A 25,308-nucleotide genomic window follows, 5' to 3' on the forward strand; every position below is an offset into this window, starting at 1 on the left:
TTTATGATCAAAATGCTACAAAAAATGGAAATAGAAGAGATCCAAGGCAGCCTAAGTTTCCCTCCTTCCCCACCATCACCACCTGGAAAGTATCCCAACCCTGAGGGAGTATACCAGTGAGATAGATGTCTCTCTTTTGCCTGTCTCTATTTGAATGAAAAAGCTGGGTCAATAAAATTATGCACTTATGAAGCCCTGAAAATACAATAAATAGATAAGGAAGTAAAGCAATATATGCATGTATATATGTACAGACACACTATTTTGGGAAGCCAAGATGTTACTCAGAGGTGGAGTGCATGAGAAAGGCCTTGAGTTTGATCTTTGCCACCGTGTAAATGAAATTAAAGGAAATAAAACTTTTTGGCTCAAGTTTGTGAATGCTGTCCTCCTGGGAGTCAGTAGTATTTAAAGGCTAATCACCTCTATCTAACTCAGTAGACATCTCTATCTCTATATACAGGTCCAACAGTGGCCAAGGAATCAGGAGTATGCCCTCCACTGTGTATCTGGCCACAGCGGATGTGACCAAATGGCTATGTATTTAGGCATAACTTTTGAGTTTTGCAATCGATGTTGACTATTCAGCTAAGCACCCAGAAAAAAGGCAGCATATATCATCACAATTATCCCCTTTTCAAGTTAAGTTTTCACTCAAGTACTTTTATTATTATATTATTTTGGATAGAAACAGAGAAACTGAGAGGGAGGGGGGAAGTAGAGACAGACACCTGCAGCACGGTTTATTTATTTTATTTATTGGAGAGAGACAGAAATTGAGAGGGAAGGGGAGGCGGATAGCAAGGGAAAGACACCTGCAGCACTGCTTTACCACCTGGGAAGCTTTTCCCCTCACAGGTAAGAACCAGGGGCTTGAGCCAAGATCTTTGAACATTATAACATGTACATTCTAACACTTGCAACACTGTTTCATCACTCCTGAAACTTCCCTGCTTGCAGGTTGGGACAGCAGGCTTGAATCTGGGTCCTTGCACATTACAATGTGTGCATTCGACCAGGTGTGCCACACCTGACCCCCACCCTATTACTTTGTAAGGTAACACATAAACTAATCATTAACAAATTGATAAATTAGGGGGTCATGTTAGAAAAACTGGAGAAATGTATTTACTTATAAATAGCTACATTTTATCTAGAAAATTAGCTATGTAAAGATATCTATCTAAATTGTTATGCCATCCACGTGGGAGTGCAGTGGCTAGAGCACTGGACCTAAGAACATTGAGGTCCCTGCATTGCATTTGTCATAGTGATGTACTAATTCTCTGTCTACTGCTAGTTAAGATTTTTTTTAAAGTAAACTGATGACATTTTATGCCTTTAAAAAATATTTTAATAAGGGAGAGATATGGAGAGAAAAGGAGACCAGAGCACAGCTCAGCTCTGGTTTATGGTAATATAGGGGATTGAACCTTGGACCTCAGACATGAAAGTTGTTTGCAGAACCATTAGGCTGTTTCCCTGCCTAGACATTTTATTCCTGAAAGTAATTATAAGCTAGTGTCATAGGTCTTAATGCTTTTACTCATCTAGTAAAGATATAGTCAATACTGAAATACATGACAGCTTCTGTAAGAAAATGCAGAATGAAGTTTGTAGTCTTCTCAAAATATTTTAGCTGATGCCAATAGAAATCACTGCTTATGTAACCAGCAGCAGTAGTCAACCGAACCTGATTAGTAACACTGGCCCAAGCTGTCGTCTTACTTGTGAAGAATGGAGAACTAGGAGTTTGTATTATAAATCATCTAATGAAACTTTGTACTACTGTGAGGAAATTTTTTTGTAAAAGCTACACAAAGTAAAAACTTCGACTGAGTTTGTTGTATTGCACCACAGCAAAGGACTCTGGAGAAGGGAGGAAGTTGTGGGAACACTGGGGACCTTGGCTCATAAGGGTAAGAAAGGACTAGAGATTGTATTGCAGACACCTACCACAGGAAGCTCAGAAATCATCATCTATGTGTCAGTAGCTGTAATGCAATCCATTTACCCTTCCATAAATTTTAAAAAATAATAATAATTAATAATAAAAAAAAGCTACATAAGGGCTGATGAAATAGCTCACTTGGATAGTGTGCTGCTTTGCCATCCATGAGACCTAAGTTCGAGTCTAGCCCCCACCGCACTGAAGGAATCTTTGGACTATTATCTCTTTCCCTTTCTCTCTGCCTGTCACTATGTAGAAACAAACAAATAAAAACCCTACATGGACATTCAGTGCCACACAAATAGAGGTTATGCAGAAAAACACTTTAATGCTTGAGGCACAAAGGTCCCCAATACCAACATAAGTCCACACTGAGGAGTGTTGTGAAGTGGTAAGAATTTATCTGAGTGGCCTGAGAAGTGGATAAAGCACTGGACTATCAAGCATAAGGTCCTGAGTTCGATCCCCAGCAGCATATGTAGAGAGCTGTCCGATTCTTTCTCTCTCTCCTATCTTTCCCATTAATAAATAAATAAAATATTTTTAAATAAATTTATTTGACCAAAGTCTTTTTTTTTAAAAGTTTCCCACGGTAGATTCTATAAATAGCCCAATTGTGACACGGTCCTTGTTTCATGCAGAAGTACTGTCAAGGAGATGTTGAAACTCAGCCTTTATTTCTAAAATAGACCAGGCAATTGAATAATCCCCAAGTGTTCAAAACAGACATTCTTCCTTATCAAGGCTTCTACAAAGCACCATTCAAATGATTCACAAGCCTACATAAGAAAGAGCAACACTGGTAAGAACCAAATTCTGATTTCCAACAAAAATTTAAAATATTATCTGCAAAAGCTACAATTTCCTGTGGTAGTTTGCCAGGTAGTCAACAGTCTTAAATGATTCTGGGTTCCTCTGCAATTGCTGTCTGGACCTGGAGTCTCTCACATTCTATTTGGCTGGGAACCTTGGTCACAGGAAGTGAAAGCCAACAATCTCTTACTCAGCAGTGCATTGTGTCGTTTCAGGTACAATATTATGTCTCCTTGCTTTTCAACAATCTCTTCCAGACTTGAAATCGTCCTGCAGGAATCGAGATGTTAATGGATTATACATACTCCATAACACTCCTTAGTCTCATACTTTTTCATCCTTAACATGCTCTATGTTAATATGTTATTTAAAAAAAAAGTGTGGGGGCCGGGTGGTGGTGCACCTGGTTGAGTGCACGTTACCATGCACAAGGACCCAGGTTCAAGCCCCTGGTCCCCCACTTGCTGTGGGGAAGCTTCACCAGTGCTGAAGCGAGGCTGCAAGTGTCTCTCTTTCTCTCTCCCTCTCTGTCTACCCCTTCTCTCTCAATTTCTCTCTGACTCTATCCAAAATAATAAATAAATAAAAAAGAAAAGTATTTTAAATGATAAAATAAAAATATTAAGAAAATGTTATAAAGTAAGGTAAGGCAATATTCCAAAATGAGATTCTTTTTACTGACTTTTTTAATTTAAATTAATTAATTTTACCAGAGCACTACTTAGCTTTGGCTTATGGTGGTGCAGAGGACTGGACTTTGGAATTGGGAACCTCAGACATGAGAGTCTCTTTGCACAACCATTATGCTTATCTACCCCAGCCCTCAAAATGAGGTTCTCTCATGAATCATTTTAGTGACTTCCACTCCTGAAAGAACCTGCTTTGCAAATTTCAATTTGAAATTTAAAAATATTTCACTCCTCTAAGACTTTTCTTTCTTTGCAACCTAGAGTCCTGAGAGGTGGTACAGTAATCACTCACATTATGATTCTCAAGTATGAGGTGCTGAGTTCGGTCCCCAGCACTGCAAATGCCAGAATGCTGCTCTGTCTTGCCCCATAAAATATGGTAAAAATAAATAAATAAATAAATAAATAAATAAATAAATAAATAAATGGAGCCAACAGTTGCAAAAGCTCTGAGAGACTAAGTCAAATTAAATAAAACTTCATGTTGGCCCGGGATAGTTTAGTGGTAGAGGATATGCCTTATGAGCTTATAGCTTGGAAAGCAATATTATTTTTGCATCAGATATGTTAACTATTAAATCTGCATGTACTGATTTAGACTTGATTTTACTATAGCTGAGAGGAAGTACACAAATCAAGCATAACTCTAAAGGCATATATGCACAGGCAAACACTACAGGCACTAGAATGGTATCTAGATTGCCATGAAACTTTAAAAATTTCACTTCTCTTTCTCTAACTCAGTCTCTCTTATTCTTTGTTTCCACCCAAAGATTACCTGAATCCTGTCTCTGAGGTAATACTGCTGGGGTAAGCATAGAGTTTTTCTTCTTCAAGTACATCAGGCTGTGCTTTGGCTTTATTAAATCTTCGAATTTTCACTAAAAGAATAAAGTCATCATTGTCAAATATCCATTTATGATAAACTTTCTGCTTATTTATGTAATTATACTAGTTGGCTATACTTTCACTTTTTTTTTTTCTATTTGTTATTGTTGTCACTGGGGCTTCACTGCTCTAAATTGACTTTTTTTTTCCCCAGGGAGTGAGAGGGGGTGGAAGAGAGAGGGCTATCACAGGAACAAAGCTTCTGTTATTGTGGGGGCTGGACTTGAACCTAGGTTGTTGTGCATGACAAAGTAGTCACACTATCGAGGTGAGCTATCTTATCAACCCTGTCTGTACTTTTCAAATAAGTTCAGGTATAGAAAAGTGCTTCATAAAGAGAAAAATAAAGGCTCACTCAGTGGGGGAGCCGAGTGGTAGCACAGCCGGTTAAGCACACATGGCGCAAAGTGAAAGGACTGGCATCAGGATCCTGGTTCAAGTCCCTAGCTCCCCACCTGCAGAGGGTTTGCTTCACAAGCAGTGAAGCAGGTCTGCAGGTGCCTATCTCTCTCCCTCTCTGTCTTCCCCTCCTCTCTCCATTTCTCTCTGTCCTTTCCAACAACAATAGCAATAACAACAATGACCATAAACAATAAGAGCAACAACAGGGAATAAGTAAATAAAGTTAAAAAAAAAAAAAAGGCTCATGTAGTGGTGTACTCATCAATGAATCTGGTGGACTCCTCTGTGTCAGGTCCATACTAAACACTGGGAATAGAGTATCATCAATTTTTAAAAGATTTATTTATTAGTGAGAAAGAGGGAGAAAAAACCAGAACATCACTCTGGCATATATGGTGCTGGAAACTGAAATCAAGACCAACTTCATGCAAGTCCTATGCTCTCCCACTGAGTCAGTCACCTGTGGGGCTGCAAAATATCATCATTACTTTTTTTATTTTTTTAACCAGGTTTATGGTGGTGTGGGGGATTGAACCTGGGACTTTGGAGCCTCAGGCATGAGAGTCTCTTTGCTTAACCATTATTCTATCTACCCCTGCCCATTTATTACTTTTAATAAAAGTAACAATTATCACTTTTCAATACTTAGGATAATGAGGTAGAGATAAGCGAACTTGTGTGGACTGATTCATCCAGTTTTGAGGTGTGCTTTCAGTATGGAATGAGGCTGAAGGCTTTGAAGAGTTAAAAGAGAGGGCTAGCAAAATAGCTCACATGCATAGTGTGTTCTTTTCCATGTGAACAACCCAGGTTCAAATCCTGGGCCCCAGAACATTAAAGCAAGCTTCAGTGCTATTTCCTTCCTTCCTTCCTTCCTTCCTTCCTTCCTTCCTTCCTTCCTATCTATCTAAAAAGGAAGGAAGAAATGTAAGAGAGTGAAGGGAGAAAAGAGGGAGGCGAAGAAATTTTGGTGTGTGTGGAGGGAGAAGGGGGTTAATCAGTAGTCTGGATACCTATTTTAAAAAGTTGAGGGGTTGGGCAGTAGCACAGCGGGCTGGGCATACATGGCACAAAGTGCAAGGACCAGCATAAGGATCCCAGTTCGAGCCCCTGGCTCCCCACCTGCAGGTGAGGTGCTTCACAGGCAACTTTCTCTTCCCCTCCTCTCTCCATTTCTCTCTGTCCTATCCACCAACAGCGAACATCATCAACATCAACAAGAACAATAATAACCACAACAAGGCTACAACAACAAGGGCAACAAAAGGGGGGAAAAATGGCCTCCGGGAGCAGTAGATTCATGGTACAGGCACAGAGCCCCAGCAATAACCCTGGAGGCAAAAAACAAAAAAAAAGTTTGTGGGGGCTGGACAGTGGTGCACTCAGTAGACAAGCAATGCTACAGGTGTCTCTTTTTCTCTCCTTATTTCCCCCTTCCCTCTCAGTTCCCTCCCTCAGTCCCTCCCTTTCCTTCTTCCAGAGCACTATTCAGTTCTGGCTTATGGTGGTGAGGAGAATTTATCTAGGACCCTGGAGCCTATTCCCTACTCTCCTTCTCAGCTCTATCAAAAAGAAAAATGGGGAGGGGGGAAGATCATCAGAAAACAGTGGATTCATCATGCAAGCACAGAGTCCCAGCGATAACCCTGGTGGCAATATAATAATAATAATAATAATAATAATAAATTTTTAAAAGGCAGGGGAGATAGTATAATGGATATGCAAAAGGACTTTCATTCCTGAGACTCCCAAGTTTCAGGTTCAATCCTTCATACCACCCTCCATAAACCACAGCTGAGCAGTGCTCTGATTAAAAGAAAAAAACAGGATGGGGATAAATAGCATAATAGTTATGCAAAGAGACTCTCATTCTTGAGGCTCCAAAATTGCAGGTTCAATCCCCTACACCACTATAAGGCAGAGCTGAGCAGTGTTCTGGTAAAATAAATAAATAAAATAATAAAAGTTTGTGTGTTTTATTGATTTTAATGAAAGTTAATTTTATATAACAACAATTCATTGATGACCCATATTTGGAAATGGAGAATTTGAATGTAGTTAGCAATGAGGGATTTACTCAATAGGTTCCTAGTTACATAGAAAAACTAGTGAAGATAATGAGCAAGGTTTTCTTTCTTTTATAATATTCTACTTATTGATATTATAGTGGGTAGAGGCAGAAATGAAAAAGGAATCCGGGAGATCAAGGGGGACAAAGCAAGATATCTGCAGCACTGCGTCACCACTTCTGAAGCTTCCCTCCTTCAGGTGGGGACTGGGGGCTTGAACCATCAGTGAAAGGGCTCTCAAAGAACAGTGTAGCTGTTCCTCTTACCTGTGTAAATGAGCAGACATATCAGGGAACAGACCAGCTCCAGGGCCAGGATGGCCAGAATGAGGTTAAGATACAACCTGCTGGCCTGGGGAAAGGAATGTTGTATGCTCAGGATGAAGAGAAGGGCGGTGCTACCTGGAGAAAAACAGAAACAAGGTAAAATCCGAGCCTGGCACTCAGAACTATCTATGTTTAGCAGTGAAGAAAGGTAAAGAACAAAACCAAAGCAAAGGAATCTGGGGAAGGAAAGAAGGATGACAGGGAGGGGATGAGGGGAGAGGGGGCTTTCAGGTTCTGGTGCAGGATGATGAACCTAATTTGGGGGCAAGTGTTTTGCAGACACTTATCTTGGTGAAATGAGAAATTGTACCCATGTGCTAAGAACTCTACTGTAAACTGTTAACATCTTAATTAAAAAATAAAAGAGTTAATGATGTCCGCCTAATGCAAATATTAAGAATCCAGTGGACTATGGAGATAGTACAGCAGTTTCATGCAATTACTTTCAGATCTGAGGCTCTGAGGAGGTCATAGGTTCAATTCTCAGCACCATCAGTACTGAGCAGGGCTCTGGTAAAAAAAAAAAAAAAAAAAGAAGAAGAAGATGAAAGAATGACAGGAAAAAAGAAAGAAAGAAAGAAAGAAAGAAAGAAAGAAAGAAAGAAAGAAAGAAAGAAAGGAAGGAAGGAAGGAAGGAAGGGAGGGAAAGAAAAAATCATACTGGACTTTCTTAAAAATTAAGGAATGACTTTTTGCTTTATGCAATTAATTATAGCATTCTCTTGGGACTTGAATGATTTTTTTTTTAAACATTTCCTTTCTTCATTTTTATATTCATCTCTCAAGGCACAGATGAGAGCACTGTTCACCTCTGACATATATATGGTGAAGTCCGAGCATCTGGCAACTCTGGTGCACAAACCACTGTGTTATTTCCCTAGGCCTTTATGTATTTAAAAAAAAAAAAAAGTTTTTTTAAAAGGATGTATGATACCTTATTCAAGGTCCATTTCTTTTCTGTTTGTTTGTAATTTGTTTTAGTCATCACTAGGGCCTTACTGCTCCAAGCTGACTTTTTCAAACAGACAGAGAGAAAGACACCACAGCACTAAAAAATTCCTCAGTGTGGTGGGGGCTAGACTCAAACCTGGGTCTTCCCCATGAAAAAGTAAGCTCAGTAACCTAATGAGCTACCTTGAAGGCCTTTCTACAATATCTTATCTTAGAATTTCCTGCAACGATTTAACTTTTTTTTTCTGTTGTCACCAGTGCTGCAACACATAAAGCTGACTTTTTTTTTTTTTAGAGAAAGATGCTACTACTTCTATAGATCTCATAAAGTACGAATACAGTGTTTGCATACTTTTTTTTTAAGTTCATGTGTTTCAGTTCTCTAAATTTTCACAAGCGAAACTATCTGGTAATTTTTTGTTTTTCTCGCCTCTTATTTAACTAATCACAATCACCTGCACTTCATCCAGTTTGTCCCAAAGTTCATAATACCATCTTTTTAAATTTAAAAGCAATTGTTTTAAGAAATAATCAAGTAACATTTGCTCATTACTACTCGTTTTTCACCGTTTTTAGAAAATTAGTAACCAATTATGAAGAGTCAATGACTTAAACTTGTTTACAACAATGAACTCTTTTATTTAAATACTTACCTCATCTTCCTCTTTTCTTCCTACGAGGCCCAATTATAATATTTTCTTGAGGCATTATCTTGGGTTTTTAATGGAATCTGTATACTCTGACAGTGCCACTCTTTGATCCCAAATATATGCACTTTGCCTTTTTAAACTGCCTTCTGAAGTTTTAGGTTTAAACCATTCTCTCAGTTCCACACAACAAAATGAAGATTTTTCTTTCTCTAGAGAACAACGAAACTAGGGATGGGTCCAGGTGGTGCACCTGGTTGAGTGCACATGTTACAATGCACAAGGACCTGGGTTCGAGCCCCCGCTCACTTGAAGGAAACTTTGGTTTTGAGGTCTCTTATTCTCTTTCCTTGCCTCCCTTTTTTTTTTAAGAAAAAAAGAAAAGAAAGAGGGAGAGAAAAGAAGAGAAAAGAAAAAAGGAAAGGAGAAGGAAAGAAAGGAAGAAATTATACTAATAGAAATCGAAGACAAAATTTTCTGTAGCGCTATTTTCTGGGGAAAATTAATTTCTCATCTAAGTTTCAAAATGCTTAAAGACATACTTTTTTTTAGAAAAGAAAAATATTTTTAATTTTTTTTTATTTATTGGGTAGAGACAAAGAGAAATTAAGAGGAAAGGGGAGATAGAGGAGAGGAATAAAGAGACACCTGCAGCACTGCTTCACCACTTGTGAAGCTTCCTCCCTCCAGATAGGGGGGGCAGGGGCTTGAACCAGGGTCCTTGCACATGGTGATATGTATACTCAACCCTGGATGTACCACTGCCCGGTCCTTTAAAAATTTATTTTGATATTGTGCCAAAGCCAGGGACTCTGGGGAGGGATGGGGAGAGGAGGATAGGAAGAAAATATTGGGAGCCTGATTTATAGTGAAATTATACACATATGCCAATGATTGCACTGTAAAGCATTAACCCCCTCAATAAAAAAAATACATATTTTGAACATGAGTAGAAGAAGAGTGTCTTTTAAATATGGCAGAAAGTCTGACACTCAGGCAAAATGCCCAAAGAAGTTCAGTATAGTGGTCCAGGAGGTGGTACAGTGGATGGAGTATTAGACTCTCAAGCATGAGGTCCTGAGTTTGATCCCCAGTAGCACTTGTGCCAGAGTGATGTCTAGTTCTGTCTCTCTCTCCTCCTATCTTTCTCATAAATAAATTAAATATTTAAAATATATATTTTTTAAAAGTTCAGTATAAGTCCATGAAGGCTTAAATATGTCTACAACAACAAAGAAAAGCAGGCCTGCATCATACATTATAATCTCTGTATAGGTTTTCTGGCCTTCACAAATTGGTTTTTGACTTTTCCATTTTGGATAATGTATCTTCTTACAAAATGGTCTGTTACTACAAGGAAACCACAGAGCTTTCACTTAAAACAATCCCCATTTCTTACCATCCTAATATCATGTTACAAGAATACTATTTCTCCTTGAGGCAAAATATGGCTGCTCATACTAAAAGGGGTGAAAATGCTATACTTCTTACAGGGAATACATGGACACCATGATCATAAATGAATAGGGGAAAAAATGTCACTTCAACATATACCTCTGGCACAATGATTATTTTAAGCTGCTGATGATGATTATTATTTTTAAGAAACAGCAGATACAGGACAGACTCTGAAATGACTAGAGAATACTCTGTTAGAGGAGATATTTACATTTGTAGGGGAAATTGCCACTTATAAGGACTTCTCATATAGTACTTTCTAGAAACTTATTCAATCATTTCACTTTTACTTATTATATTTCATTTATTTATTTATTTTTACCAGAGTACTGTTCAACTCTGGTTCATGGTAGGGCCAGAGATTGAACTTGGGACCTTGGAGCCTCAAGACTTATGAAAGTCTTGCATAATCACTATACAGTTAATCTCCTGGGCCTTCATTTGTTATTTGCTTGAACCACAGCTCTGCTCAATTCTGGTTGATGGTAGTGCCAGAGATTAAACCTAGAACCTCTAGTTCTTCAGGCATGAACATTTGTTGCATAAACTGCTATGCTGTTTCTCTGGCACCTCTAGAAATTCTTATCAATGAAAAAAACTGAGACCTGATCCTGCATATTAACATCTATAAATATATATATATATATATATATATATATATATATATATATATATATATTTATTTATTTCAAAGACAGAGAACTAGAGCATCTCTCTATTTTGTATGATTCAGAGGATGGAACTCAAGCCTCATACATACAGGGAGGGAATGTCCTCCCTAGCTGCAAAGTCATTGTCACCTCGTAGTCAGCAGCCAAGTGTTCTTTTATATGCTTTGCCTAGAAGCCTTTTTTATTCAGTCTCCCCCCCTCACCACTTAAAAAATAAAAATAAAAGCTTTAAGACACTAAGGTGATTCAAATGTTAGTGTTCACAATACAGATCACAGAGCTGGGAGACAGTTCACCTGGCAGAATGTACACATCCAGGCATGGGACCCCTGGGCTCAACCTTGACACCACATGGCAGCACTATGGAGACATCAGGGAAGGTCCATATATGGGTCTCTTGGACTTGCTTGCCCTCTTTCTATCTCTTACATACACACACCTTCTTCCCTCTTTCAGAAAAATTCAGAGGAGGAAATCACTCAGCAACATGACACATGGGTTCATTCCTTAAGGCCACAAAAAACAAACAAACAAAAAATGCAGCTCTCTCTCACAAAATGAGAAAATGCAATTGACTATAAAAATCACATTTTGTGTTCCAGAAGTAGCACAGTGGATAAAGCATTGGACTCTCAAGTATGAGGCCTGGAGTTCAATCCCCAGCAGCACATATACAAGAATGATGTATGGTTCTTTTCTTCTCTCTCTTTCCCTTCCTATCTTTCTAATTAGTAAATAAACAAAATCTTGAAAAACAGTAAAAAAGGGCGTCGGGCTGTAGTGCAGTGGGTTAAGCACAGGTGGCGCAAAGCACAAGGACCGGCATAAGGATCCCGGTTCGAACCCCAGCTCCCCACCTGCAGGGGAGTCGTTTCACAGGCGGTGAAGCAGGTCTGCAGGTGTCTATCTTTCTCTCCTCCTCTCTCCATTTTTCTCTGTCCTATCCAACAATGACAACAACAATAATAATTACAACAATAAAACAACAAGGGCAACAAAAGGGAATAAATAAATAAAATAAATAAATATTTTTAAAAAACAGTAAAAAAAAAATTATTTCTTTTTTTCTGCTGTCCATTTTGCCACTAAAACAAAGCAAAGCAAACAAACGAAACAAATTAAAAAAAAGCCACAGACAGGCTGATCGAGACAACTGAGCTTACCAGTGGAGTGTATCATCAAGGCAAATCTTTTAAGATGCCTTGTCGATCGGTAGATCATGTTGTAGCCCCGGTTTCTTACTTTGCTGTGATGATATTGGATATAGCGTTCCAGAAGAAAATGCAGAATCCACAAAATAACTTTTCCAAGGATTATAACTGTCTGGACTTTTAATGGGTTGGTATAGTTCCCTGGGCATTTGTCCTCATTTGGATTAGGGTAAGAACACAGTATGCCTGTTAAAAATGCTAAAACAACAAACACAACCTGGTAGAAAGAAGAGCAGTTGAATTAATACCTGATATTTGGCTTTAAGCAATAAAAATCATCTAGCAAATACTCCATTACCTAAAGCTTTTACCACTCTACTTTTAAAAATGAGTTTAAAACACTTTTGTCATTAAAAATATTTTAAGAAAGGTTGTTTATTTATTTATTTGCAAGAAGGAGGAGAGAGAGAACCAGAGCATCACTGTGGCACATGTGATATCAGGAACCAAACTCAGATCTCATGCTGAGAGTCAACTCTATCTGCTGCACCTCCTGGGCTGCATTCTTGAAAATTTTTCATTTATTTTTGATAAGACAGAGAGAAATTGAGAGGAAATGGGGATATGAAAGAAGAGAGAGAGAGAGAAAGAAAGAGACGCTTGCAGGGGGCCAGGTGGTAGTGCACCTGACTGAGCGTACATGTCACAGTGCTCAAGGACCTGGATTTAAGGGGAGCTCACCTTCAGGGGGAGAGCTTCACAAGTGGTGAAGTAGGGCTGAAGTTGTCTGTTTCTCTCCCTATCTCCCTCTCCACTCTCAATTTCTGTCTCTACCCAATAAATAAATAAAAGATGTTTTAAAGAGAGAGAGAGAGACCTGCAGCACTGCTTTACCACTTGTGAAGCTTCCCCTTGCAGGTAAGAACCAGAGACTTGAACCCAGATCCTTGTGCATGGTAATATGTGCACTTAACTGCCTGGCCCAATCCTGGTCTGTATTTTGACAACTTTTTTTAAAGCAAAATTTGTTTTTAATTTAAAACAATATTACTGTTGTTGTTGTTGTTATTTTAACCAGAGCACTGCTCATCTCTGCTGGGGAACGAACCTGGAGACCTCAGACCCTCAGGCATGAAAGTCTTTTGCATAACCATTATGCTGTCTCCTCAGCCCTAGCATAAATTTTAGAAAAAAAAGCTAAAATCACAAATCAGAAAAATAAAAATGACCCAGGTCCTAAGAGAGTTAAATTTCACATTAAACTGAGTTCTCTTCCCATTTCTATGAAGATGAGTAAAATCAAGCACTTTTGGTGCCACTAAAGTAATTAATAAAAAAATATGGTTTGAAAGAACTTATTTCCAAAAACTGAGAGCCAACTCACCCTATAGAGCAAGTGCCTTACCATACATGATGTCCTACGTTCAAGTCACAACATGGAACAGAAGGGCTTTGGATGGCACCAGGGCCTCGTTCCATGGATGGTGGAGCAGTGCTTTTGGGCTCACTCCCTCTCTTCCATCTCTCTGGTTCTCCCTAGGGCGTTAGGGATCCACTACACCATGATAGAGGGAAATGTCAGATGGTGATGGGTGTGGCGTGCAGACACCTATCACAGGATGATATAAAACTGTGCATACATAATAAAGACTATTTGTAAATCATTCTTCCCTCAATAAAGAGTTCTTTAAAAAAAAAAAAAGAATTAATGGGTGCTGGGCAGTGGCACACCTGGTTAAGCACACACAGTACAGTGCACAAGGACCCAAATTCAAGCTCCTGCTCCCCACCTGTAGGGGGAAAACTTCAAAGCAGTAAAGCAGGGAAGCACGTGTCTCCCTGTCTCTTTCCCTATCTCTCCTCCCCCTCTGTCTCTAGCCAATAATAAGTAAATAAGAAAGGTATTTTTTTTTTGCCTCCAGGGTTATTGCTGGGGCTCAGTGCCTGCACCATGAATCCACTGCTCCTGGAGGCTTTTTATTTCCCCTTGTTGTTGTAGCCTTGTTGTGGTTATTATTGTTGTTGCTGATGTCATTCGTTGTTGGATAGGACAGAGAGAAATGGAGCGAGAAGGGCAAGACAGAGAGGGGGAGAGAAAGACAGACACCTACAGACCTGCTTCACCACCTGTGAAGTGACTCCCCTGCAGGTGGGGAGCCGGGGGCTCGAACTGGTATCCTTACGCCGGTCCTTGCGCTTTGCGCCACGTGCACTTAACCCGCTACATTAAGTGTCCACCCGACTCCCCCCAAATTTTTTATTTTTTAAAAAAAGAATTAAGGGGTTGGGAAGCGGTACACATGGTTGAGTGCAGATAATCTGTCAGATCTAAAATGGGTTAGTGGGTAGGGCAGACAGCCCATTGGTAGAGCACAGGGCCTACATGCATGAGGTCCATGGCTCAGTTCCGCATACCTCATATGACAGAGCTAAACAGTGTTCTAGGCTCTCTTCCATACAGTTTAAAAAATAAGTTTTGGGGGCTGGGCGGTAGCGCAGTAGGTTAAGCGCACATGACGCAAAGCACAAGAACCCACATAAGGATCCTGATTCTGGGCAGATAAATAGCATAATGGTTATGCAAAGTGACTCTCATGCCAGAGACTCCAAAGCTCCAGGTTCAATCCCCTGTACCACCATAAGCCAGAGCTGAGGTAGTGCTCTGGTATAAATAAATAAATAAATAAATAAATAAATAAATAAATAAAATAAGGATCCTGATTCTAGCCCCTGGCTCCCCACCTGCAGGGGAGTCACTTCACAGGCAGTGAAGCAGGTCTGTAGGTGTCTATCTTTCTCTCCCCCTCTGTCTTCCCCTCCTCTCTCCATTTCTCTCTGTCCTATCCAACAACAACGACAGCAATAACAACAATGATAAATAATAAGGGCAACAAAAGGGAAAAAAAATAGCCTCCTGGAGCAGTGGATTCGTAGTGTAGGCACTGAGCCACAGCGATAACCCTGGAGGCAATTAATAATAAGTTTTTACAGTGACTGAATTGAGGGGCCGGGTGGTGACACACTTGCTTTAGTGCCTGTTACTATGTGCAAGGACCAAGGTTCAAACCCCTGGTCTCCACCTATGAGGGGAAGCTTCATGAGCAATGAAGCAGTACTGAAGGTTTATCTCTCTCCCTCTCCACCCCACTTTCCTCTTAATTTCTCTATCACATAAAAAGTAATTATTATGATAAATTTAGAAAGAGAATTAAGTAATGTCAATCCTAGAATAAATTCCTAAGTCCACATAAGAAATACAAATGGCAAAAATTTGCTCAGGGAGGCTATTCAATGGTGACATCACATATGCTGCTTCTCTTTCACTCTGCTTCTCTCTTCTGTGTTAATAAATATATCTTGGCTCTCGGGCAGAAGTTGAAAAACAAGATCAGAAGAGAAAACACAAGTAGAACCTGAACTGGAGTTGGTGTATTGCACCAAAGTAAAAGACTCTGGGGTGGGTGGGGGGTGGGGGAGTGGGGAGAATACAGGTCCAAAAAGGATGACAGAGGACCTAGTGGAGGTTGTATTGTTAAATGGAAAACTAGGAAATGTTATGCATATATAAACTATTGTATTTACTGTCTTTTGAATATAAAACATTAAATTCCCCAATAAAGAAATTAAAATAAATAAATAAATATATCTTGGGCAGGGGTAGATAGCATAATAGTTATACAAAGAGACTATCATGCCTGAGGCTCCCCAGTCCTAGGTTCAATCCCCCACACCACCATAAACCAGAGCTTAGCAGTGTTCTGGTAATAAGCAAATATGTTTAGGGCTGGGGAGATACATAATGGTTATACAAATAGACTCTCATGCCTGAGGCTCTGAGGTCTCAGGTGCAATCCCCCCATACCACCATAAACTAGAGCTAAGCAATGCTCTGGTAAAAATAAGTAAATTAATCATATATATATTTTTATTTGGGAGTAGGGAGGGCTAAAGAGAACCCTGAGGTCTTGGTCCATCCTGATATAAAAGGACCCAGGTTGTGGGTAAGTGTTCTGCAGAGAACTTTCACAGGGAGATGTGTGTCTTAGCAACTGCACTGTAAACCATTAACTCCCAATAAAAGTGGTAAAAATGATAAATAAATTTTTTAAAAATGTTTTTAAAGAAAGCCTGGGGACTGGACTAGGGGAGATGGCTCAGAGAGACTGCGTGCTTTCCATTTGTGAGGCCATAACAACAAGACAAGACAAAAAAACCCAAAAAAAAGAAATTTAAAACTGGCAAAGTGGTATGCTGGTCTCTGCCTCTGGCACAATAAAATAAAAAAAAAGTAAATAAAAATTAAAAGGGCTCAGGGGGTGGTACAATGAGTAGTGCACTGAGCTTGAAAGCACAGTATTCCAAGCTCGATCCCCAGTATCATATGGCAGAACTTGGTTCTCTCTTCTGTCCTGTGTTAATAAACAAATAAAATATTTAGTTAAAAAACATTTTAAACCAATGTGTTTATGAAGGATTTTTTATGTTAATAAACACATATCTAATAGGTTTTGGTTTTTCTGTTTGTTTACTTTATTTTATTTTTATTTTATTTTATTTTTTACCAGAGCACTGCTTAGCTCTGGCTTATGGTGGTGTGGGGGATTGAACCTGGGAATTGAGAGCCTCAGGCATGAAAGTCTCTTTGCATAACCATTATGCTATACCCCCACCCCGTATTTTATTTTATTTTATTTTTACCAGAGTACTTCTTGTCTCTGGCTGATAGTGGTGTAGGGGGCTGAACCTACAACTTTGGAGTCTCAGATTCAAAATATTTTTTTTTTTTTGTATAACCATTATGCTATCTCCCCTGCCCTTAAGCAGGTTTTTTGTTTGTTTGTTAGTTTGTTTTTGTTTTTAGCTTTCTATGTGTAGCCTTCCTCCAGATGGAGGGCACATTCAAAAATGTCTTCTGACAGTGAGAAAACTTACAGTCTCTTCATCTCACAAAAAGCACTAGCACCACCAACAGTAGCCTTACATGTATGTAAATGGTTGCATCACACTCTTAAGAGCCAGGAGTTTAAAGAGTATATATATACATTTAATAGGGGGGATTCATGGCTTACAGTCGACAGTAAAATACAATAGTTTATACATGTGTGATATTTCTCAGTTTTCCACATAACAATCCCACCCATCCCAGGTCCTCCTCTGCCATCATGTTCCACAACCTAGAGCACCTCCACCCCCATCCAGAGTCTTTTACTTTGATGCAGTCATCAGAGGACGCACATTTTTTAAATTATAACCTTTTTTATATTTATTTATTCCCTTTTGTTGCCCTTGTTCTATTGTTGTAGTTATTATTGTTGTTGTCATTGTTAGATAGGAGAGAGGAGGGGAAGACAGAGAGGGGGAGAGAAAGACAGACACCTGCAGACGTGCTTCTCCGCCTGTGAAGTGACTCCCCTGCAGGTGGGGAGCCGGGGGCTTGAACTGAGATCCTTACACCGGTCCTTGAGCTTTACGCCAAATGCGCTTAACCCACTGCGCTACCACTGGACTGCTGACATTTTTTTAATTAAATTTAATTATTTTATTTTCTATTTTGGGGTCATCTCTGTGGTTTCACTGCTCTGGGATGACTTTCTGATAAGAAACAGGGTGGGAGGGGGAAAGACACCACAGTATGAAGCTTCCTCCAGTGTGGTATGTGCCAGGCTACACAGGGCTGGTGCACATGACAAAGAAGGTTCACTGTCCAGGTAAACTCTTACTCAGCTGGCTCATACTTTTCTTCCTTCCTTTCTGTCTTTCTTTCTTCCTTTCTTTCTTAGTTTACTTCACGCTCATACTTTTCTTCCTTCCTTTCTTTGTTTACTTCATGCTTCCTTCCTTTCTTTTCTTTCTTTCTTTGTTTACTTCATGGGTGAGAGAGGTCATAGTTTCCTCTCTGACATATGTGGTGCCAGGACAGAACCTGGGCTTTATGCAAGTGCTCTACCCACTGAAACACTTAGTTGGCCCTATTAGATGAATATCACTATAGCCAAACTGACATTTGAACAACTTACAGATTTTTTAGGGATATCATCTCTAACGGGATCATTTTCTCCCAGTCAACTTACATGTATGAACAGGAGAAGGTTTGCTATGATGACTGTAGGAAGAGGCTGGAAGCTGGGTCTAAAGTGAGCTTGTAGTGGGTATGAGAGGTACTGGATGTCCAGAAGGGGGTCATCATCCATGCTCTGGGCGAGATCAGAGGAGCCCTGGGGTGTAGAGAGACAGGTGAGTTAGAATCACCACTTCTAGGATTATGCTTCTACGGTAAGTCTAGTAAACTATACAGTTTTAAAAACAAATACATAAATGAATGAGACAAGAAAAAATATACAAGAAGCAGGAAAACATGTTTTCTCTCTACTTAAAAAGTCAACTAAAAAGATTACCATGCACTTCTAGATAACTATTGTATATATGGAAAGGACAAGCACTGAATTAGGGAAAGAAAATGTAAATGTGTTGTTCTCCAATACAGCTAATACATAATGAGATTAAAGCAAATGATTTTCTTTTTTACCCACAAATAACAAGAGATTAATGCATACTAGAAAATAATATTACTAAAAAAAAAAAACTACAAGATCTTACTAAAAGTAGATACTTAATAGATATTTGAAAAATTCACTGTTCAAGGGGCCAGCATGTGCTCAGCAAGTAGGAGGACAGGATTTGCATGCCTGAGACCACAGAGGGTCTAGGTTCAATTCTGTCACCACCATAAACTAGAGCTAAGTGATGCTCTGATCTCTCTCTCTCTCTCATATGAGGGAAAAAAAAAACAGAACTGGAGAGAGGGTCACCAGGTAGGTTATGTGCCGTGCCTTGCCATGCAAGGCCCAGTTTCGAGTCCCAACCCCCAGATAAGAGATGCCATAGAGTTGGGGTGTGTTGTTTGTCTGTCTGACTGTCTATTTCTCTCTGTACTATAGTGAAAAAGTAACCTGGACTGAAGAAAATTGCACAGACATAAGGCCCTGGCATGGAGGGGGGAAAAAAGTCAGCACTCATGAATACCTCTTACAATTGTCCCACCTGGGAAATGAAGACCTGAAAAGGGTTATTAATAGAAGACAATTTCACACATTCATATGGAAAGTATGTAAGAAGCATCATGATATTTTTCAGATGTCAAGCAAAGACTTTTCAAGTCCTCAAAATTTAGATGCTGATTTATTTAACATTGTACATATTATTTGATTAAATAAATGCAGGCCCTCAAGGAGACTCTTGTTTATGGATGTGCAAACTAACACTTTAGATATTTAAATGTATTGTCTTAAAATAAAGACTGTATCCACCTCAGCATGCTTCACTTCAGACTGTCCAGAGACTTCAGGTGTGGAATGACAACACTTCAGCTTCATTACTCAGGTGAGACCTTTTCTTTTATAGTATTCTCTAATTCCATTCCAGGTAGTTCACTTCCTAACAAAGTCCTAAAACCTAGATATAACTAGGTCCCATGAGATAGAGCAAATGTTCACACATATCCATAAACTAGGGCAAAATATATACCTGAAAGCAAAAGTACACAATAGTCTGCAGTGAGTACCCCCCAACACTTCATCTGCACTATTCCAGCCTTTAGGTCCATGATCGTTCAACAATTTGTTTGGCTTTGTATGTTAACTCTCTTTTCAACCACCAGGTGCCAGATGCCAGCATGATGCCAGCCAGACTTCCCTGGACAGAGGACCCCACCAATGTGTCCTGGAGCTCCACTTCCCCAGAGCCCCACCCTACTAGGGAAAGTGAGAGGCAGGATGGGAGTATGGAGTGAACACCCGTGTTCAGCAGGGAAGCAATTACAGAAGTCAGACCTTCCACCTCCTGCATCCCACAATGACTGACCTTGGGTCCATACTCCCAGAGGGATAAAGAATAGGAAAGCTATCAGGGGAGGGGATAGGATGGGATACGGAGATCTGGTGGTGGGAATTGTGTGGAGTTATATCCCTCTTATCCTATGGTTTTGTTAATGTCTCCTTTTGTAAATAAATAAAAAAAATTTTTTAAAAATGGTCACCAGAAAAAAAAAAAAGACTATTATTTCTTATTTATTTATTTGCCTCCAGGGTTATCGCTGGGGCTTGGTGCCTACACTATGAATCCACTGTTCCTGGAGGCCATTTTTTCCTATTTTGTTGCCCTTGTTGTTGTTATTGCTGTTGTTGTTAATGGATGGGACAGAGAGAAATCGAGAGAGGAGGGGAAGACAGAGAGGGGTAGAGGAAGATAGACCTATGCAAGTCTGCCCCCCTGCAGGTGGGAAGCTGGGGGCTTGCACTGGGATCCTTACATGGGCCCTTGTACTTTGTGCCATGTGAACTTAACCAACTGCGCTACCGCTCATCCCCCAAGATTGTATTATTTCTTAACACAAGATAGAGAGAGTGGAGGGCAGAGAGAGAAAGAAAGACAGAACACCAGAGTATCACATGGGTACATGGGATTCCAGGGATTGAACTTGGGGACTTCATGCTTCCAAGTTCAGTGCCCTTAGGGAGGGAGAACCAGCCCAGGGGCAGTGTGCTCACCTGCCGAGTTCAGAGCCCTACTTACTGAACAACCTCCCTGGCCCTAATAGTATTATCTTAGCAGGAACAATCCATGACTCCCCTCCTCACTCCATATTCATTCGGACATATTCCAAGAATCTCCCCTCAAATCCTCTGTGGATGCCTAAAACTGCAGATAGTACCAAATCCTACAGATGCACTATGTCTATTCCTATAATAAAGTTCCATTTGTAAATTAGGCAGAAATATTAATAGGCATAACAAAATAGAGCAATTATAACAATATACTGTAGTAAGAGTTATGTGGATATGGCCTTTCTCCATCCCTGCACCCCTATATTTACTTAGTGAGAGACAGAGGCAGACAGAAAAATAAAAAGTAGTGCTAAGAAAAAGAATCGTATGCCAGAGTCTCCAAAGTCCCAAATGCAACCCCCTGCACCACCATAAGCAAGAGTTGATGAGTGTTCTGGTGAAAAACAACCAAGGATTGAATTTGTGGCCTTTGGGATCTTAGGCATGTAAATTGATGCTCTAACCGCCTAAACTATCTCCTGGCTCAGACACTATAGTTTCTTTCCATTGCTGTATGTCTGACTTGGGTCAATTTTCTATCTTCCATGTTTATGTCTGAGAGGAATTATTTAATGCTTGAATATTCCGAAAAGTCACAACAATCATTTTTGAATTGTCTTTTCTGGGTCAGGAAGATAGCAACATAGGTTATGCAAAAAGCCTCTGCTGTCTGAGGCACCAAAGGTGCCAGATTCAATCCCCAGCACCACTATAAACTAGAGCTAAGCAGTGCTCTGCTCTGATAAAGAAAAAAAAAAAAAAACTCTTTGCTTGCTATTTTCAGTTATCTATCATTTCAAATCAAGGACCCTTTTTGTACATATAGTACTTGATATATAACAGGTGCTCTATATGGGCTGATCTGAAAAACTGCCCAACTTGATGAACACCTGGAACCCAGAAACTGAAATAAAGCTAGTGCTGAAAGCTTAGCTGGATTAACACAATGTTCTTTCTTTATATCCTGCTACCTTCCTTTTATGAACTTTATCCCCTTGTCTACATGAGCTTCCTGGGTTATTCACCACCACCACCACCACTGGGTATTCTTGCTAACCTTTGTCAGAATACAATTCAATCAAGATTTTTTTCCTTTAAAGATTTATTTACTTTGGATAGAAACAGAAATTGAGAAGAAAGGAGGTGGTAGAGAAGGGGAGAGGGAAAGAAGGGGGGTAGGGAGACGGAGAGAGAACTTACAGGACTGCATTACCACTTGTGAAGCATCCCTCCTGTAGGTGGGGACCAGAGGCTTGAACCTGGGTCCTTATGCATGGTTAATGTGGGCCCTCAAACATGTGCACCATCATCTGACCCCACTCAATCAAGACTTAATAAACTCTCTATATAACTTGACCTGCCAAGTGTTTTTGCTACTTTAAAACTGTTGTAAAATATTCTTCCTATAGGCTGGGAGTATGGATCAATCTGTCAATGCCCATGTTCAGCGGGGAAGCAATTACAGAAGCCAGACCTGCCACCTTCTGCAACCCACAATGACCTTGGGTCCATACTCCCAGAGGTTTAAAGAATAGGAAAGCTATCAAGGGAGGCGATGGAATACGGAGATCTGATGGTGGGAATTGTGTGGAGTTGTACCCCTCTTATCCTATGGTTTTGTCAGGGCTTCCTTTTCATAAATAAAATAATAATAGTAATAATGAAATAGTGGCCTGGGAGGTGGCGAAATGGATAAAGCATTGGATTCTCAGGCATGAGATCCTGGGTTCAGTCCCCAGCAGCACATGTACCAGAGTGACATCTGGTTCTATCTCTCTCTCTCCTCTTATCTTTCTCATTAATAAATAAAATATTTTTAAAGTAATGGAAAGAAATATTCTGCCTATAATATTAATTTGGTACTTCTTATGCTATATTGTACCAGTTCCCTTATTTCTAGATATACCTTTAGTTTTTCCTGACTGCACTCAAGGGAGAAAACTTTTAATATGGTTTCCTCTTGGTCACTTATTAGATGTTCAGTAAATATGACGTATTTGGTGGCTTCCACTGGTGTCCCATGGATCTTACAGGAAATGTAATATGGCCACACAGTACCCTGTAACTGTAATTTACCATCTGTAAGTCAAAAATCAGATGAAGATGACTCCTGAATCCAAGTAATTTCTTTAAAAATTTTTAATAAAGTATTCTGTTGTGGTCTGGGAAGTGGTACACTGGATAGGGCATTGGAGGTCCTGAGTTCAATCCCCAGCAGCACATGTGCCAGAGTGATATCTGGTTCTTTCTCTCTCATATCACTTCTCATGAATAAATAAATAAAATCTAACAGATCCCTCTCATCACTGCCACTAGTCATCTCCATCAGGAACAATATAAGGGATCCCTCTGTGGGCCCCTACAGGACCTTGTCCTTAATGTGGATCAAGAAGGGCAGGGAATGTTCCATTCTCTCAAGGGAGGTTGGATAGTCTATTCTACCTATCACCTAAGGATGATGGGTCCCTAAATTAGTGCAGCCTAGAATGTTCCTAGCCATGACCACAGAATGTGAGCTCACACCTACAGGGATACAGAGGTTACATAGGCTCCGGTGCTGACTATGGGCCCCAGATCAAATTGATGGGGTTTACAGTTAACAATATTTATATACTTTCCCCATATTCGAGAGCTACTCTCTTCCCTGATCCAGCTTTCTAGTCCTTTTTCCAACTATGACACCATCTCCCCAGACAAAAATTTGGGTCCATCTGCATGTCAGGTTCAGGAAAAACCTAGTAAAGTCATAGGCCCCTTGGAATAAACCTAAAATAGACCTACTAGCTTTTTCCACAACAGAGACCTTAAATCTTCATCTGCAATATTCCAGCCTTTAGGTTCATGATTAGTTAACAATTTTTTCTGCTTTATATCTTAACTCTTTTTCAGCCACCAGGTTCCAGATGCTATCATGATGCCAGTCTGACTTCACTGGGCAGACAACCTCACCAACGTGTCCTGGAGCTCCACCTCCCCAGGTCCCTATCCCACTAGGGAAAGAGGCAGGCTGGGAGTATGGATAGACCTGCCAACACCCATGTTCAGTGGAGAAGCAATTACAGAAGCCAGACCTTCACCTTCTGCAACCCATAACGATCCTGGGTCCATACTCCCAAAGTTATCAAGGGAGGGGATTAGATACGGTGGAAATTGTGTGGAATTATACCCCTCTTATCCTATGGTCTTGTCAATATTTCCATTTCATAAATATTTTAAAATAAATAAATAAATAATATGAAGTCTTTAAAGTAATCGTGTTGAGGGACCTGGTGGTAGGACACTTGCTTAAGTGCACATGTTACCATTTGCAAGGACCCAGGTTCTAGCCTCCTCCACCTGCCCACCTTCAGGGGGCAGGTTTCAGGAGTGATGCAGTGTTGCAGGTTTCTCTCTTCCTCTCTATCTTCCCCCCCTTTCCCCTCAATTTCTCGCTGTCCTATCCAAATAAAAACATAATTTTTAAATAAAGTAAAAATATTTTAAAATAATAAATCACTGCAATTGTTTTATGTCTGACTCATGTCATTCAGTGATAGGATTATAGTATTGCTTTTATTAATTTATTCATCCAAACTAGCACTTTAGGGCTTCAGAGACAGCCCAATGGTTATGAAAAAGACTTCCATGCCTGTGGCACCAAAGTTCCCAGGTTCAATCTCCAGCACCAGTGGTCAGAGCTGAGCACTTCTATGGTAAAAATAAAAATAAATATAGTTAAAAATAAGTTCACATCTTATTGTGAACACTGCACTTCTCAAGAGTAAGATTTTTATTCTGTGACAGTGACGCAAGTCAGTTAATTCTGAGCACAAATATATGATTTCCCTAACATTGTTTCTAATAGATGTAAGCAAAGATGTCTGCAATTACACCATCACTCCTGACTGTAAACTAAGTCAGTGTTTATTTACGTATTTACTTATTTTCCAGCAATCTGCTTTGGATGTACCTAAGTAAGGAGATTTTCAGAATCTTTCACCTCTCCTAAACCTAGTTTCAAAATAGCACGACACTGTTTTCCTCCAGTGTGGTTTGCAGTGTGAGAATTGCGGTGGCGACAGGTCCACCTGGTGGAACACTTGACTGCTCAAGGTTCACAGCCATGGAAGACTCAGGAGTTGGGGCGATGCGGCTTGCACGCCCAGCCCAGTCCCTAGCAGGGCTGTCAGGCCAGACCCGCATCATGTGAGCGAGGCTCCCAGTTCCGGGATCACTGACGCGAGGTGCACGTGGGCTGGGCGCTGGTTCCGAACCCTGGGACCCAGCACCGCAGCCCACCCGGCCTCCACGAGGGAAAACAAGTTCAGAGTGCGGGAGGCGCAGACCCCAAGGCAGCCTCAATGCCTATACCCCACCCCCTGCCCAGTTCGCCTGCACTGGAGGCGCCCCCTGGGGTGCAGCTGCAGGAGCTCAGGGTGGCCCCCGTCACCCACTCAACCCAGTCTCCACCCCGCGCGCCCAGCGCAGGAAGAAGGGGTGGCCCCCGCCAGCCTCCCGCACTTCCGCGCACTCACGTCCTCCATCCTGCTCCCCGCGGCCATTTCCCGACGCCCGAGGCCGTCGCCGGGCCTGTCCGGCCAGCCTGGCCTGTCCACCTGCGCCCCCGAGTCACCGCCTCCGCGGCCCCAGGAAAATTGCCACCTTAGAGGACCTGCTCGCCCGCCCGCCCGCTCGCACACACCTCCGCCA

The 25,308-nt window shown here is 40.6% G+C and overlaps 1 protein-coding gene across 3 annotated transcripts; it reads right to left on the reverse strand.

The window, feature by feature from the left end:
- Positions 1-732: 732 nt before the first annotated feature.
- TMEM192 (transmembrane protein 192) lies at positions 733-25,308 on the reverse strand. Of its 3 annotated transcripts, XM_060184012.1 has the most exons (7): positions 25,134-25,270; positions 18,967-19,072; positions 18,088-18,231; positions 12,029-12,293; positions 7,079-7,213; positions 4,232-4,334; positions 733-3,034 (listed from the first exon to the last, which is right to left on the reverse strand). In XM_060184012.1, the coding sequence occupies exons 2-7, from the start codon at positions 18,991-18,993 to the stop codon at positions 2,896-2,898; spliced, it is 813 nt and encodes a 270-aa protein (XP_060039995.1). In that variant the 5' UTR covers positions 18,994-19,072; positions 25,134-25,270; the 3' UTR covers positions 733-2,895. The 3 variants fall into 3 exon arrangements, with proteins under 3 accessions (XP_060039995.1, XP_016044284.1, XP_060040001.1); XM_016188798.2 differs by lacking the exon at positions 18,967-19,072 and having other exon boundaries at positions 25,134-25,308; XM_060184018.1 differs by lacking the exons at positions 7,079-7,213; positions 18,967-19,072 and having other exon boundaries at positions 25,134-25,288.

Source organism: Erinaceus europaeus, chromosome 2 (genome assembly GCF_950295315.1).
Source record: "Erinaceus europaeus chromosome 2, mEriEur2.1, whole genome shotgun sequence".
Classification (NCBI taxonomy): Eukaryota; Metazoa; Chordata; class Mammalia; order Eulipotyphla; family Erinaceidae; genus Erinaceus; species Erinaceus europaeus.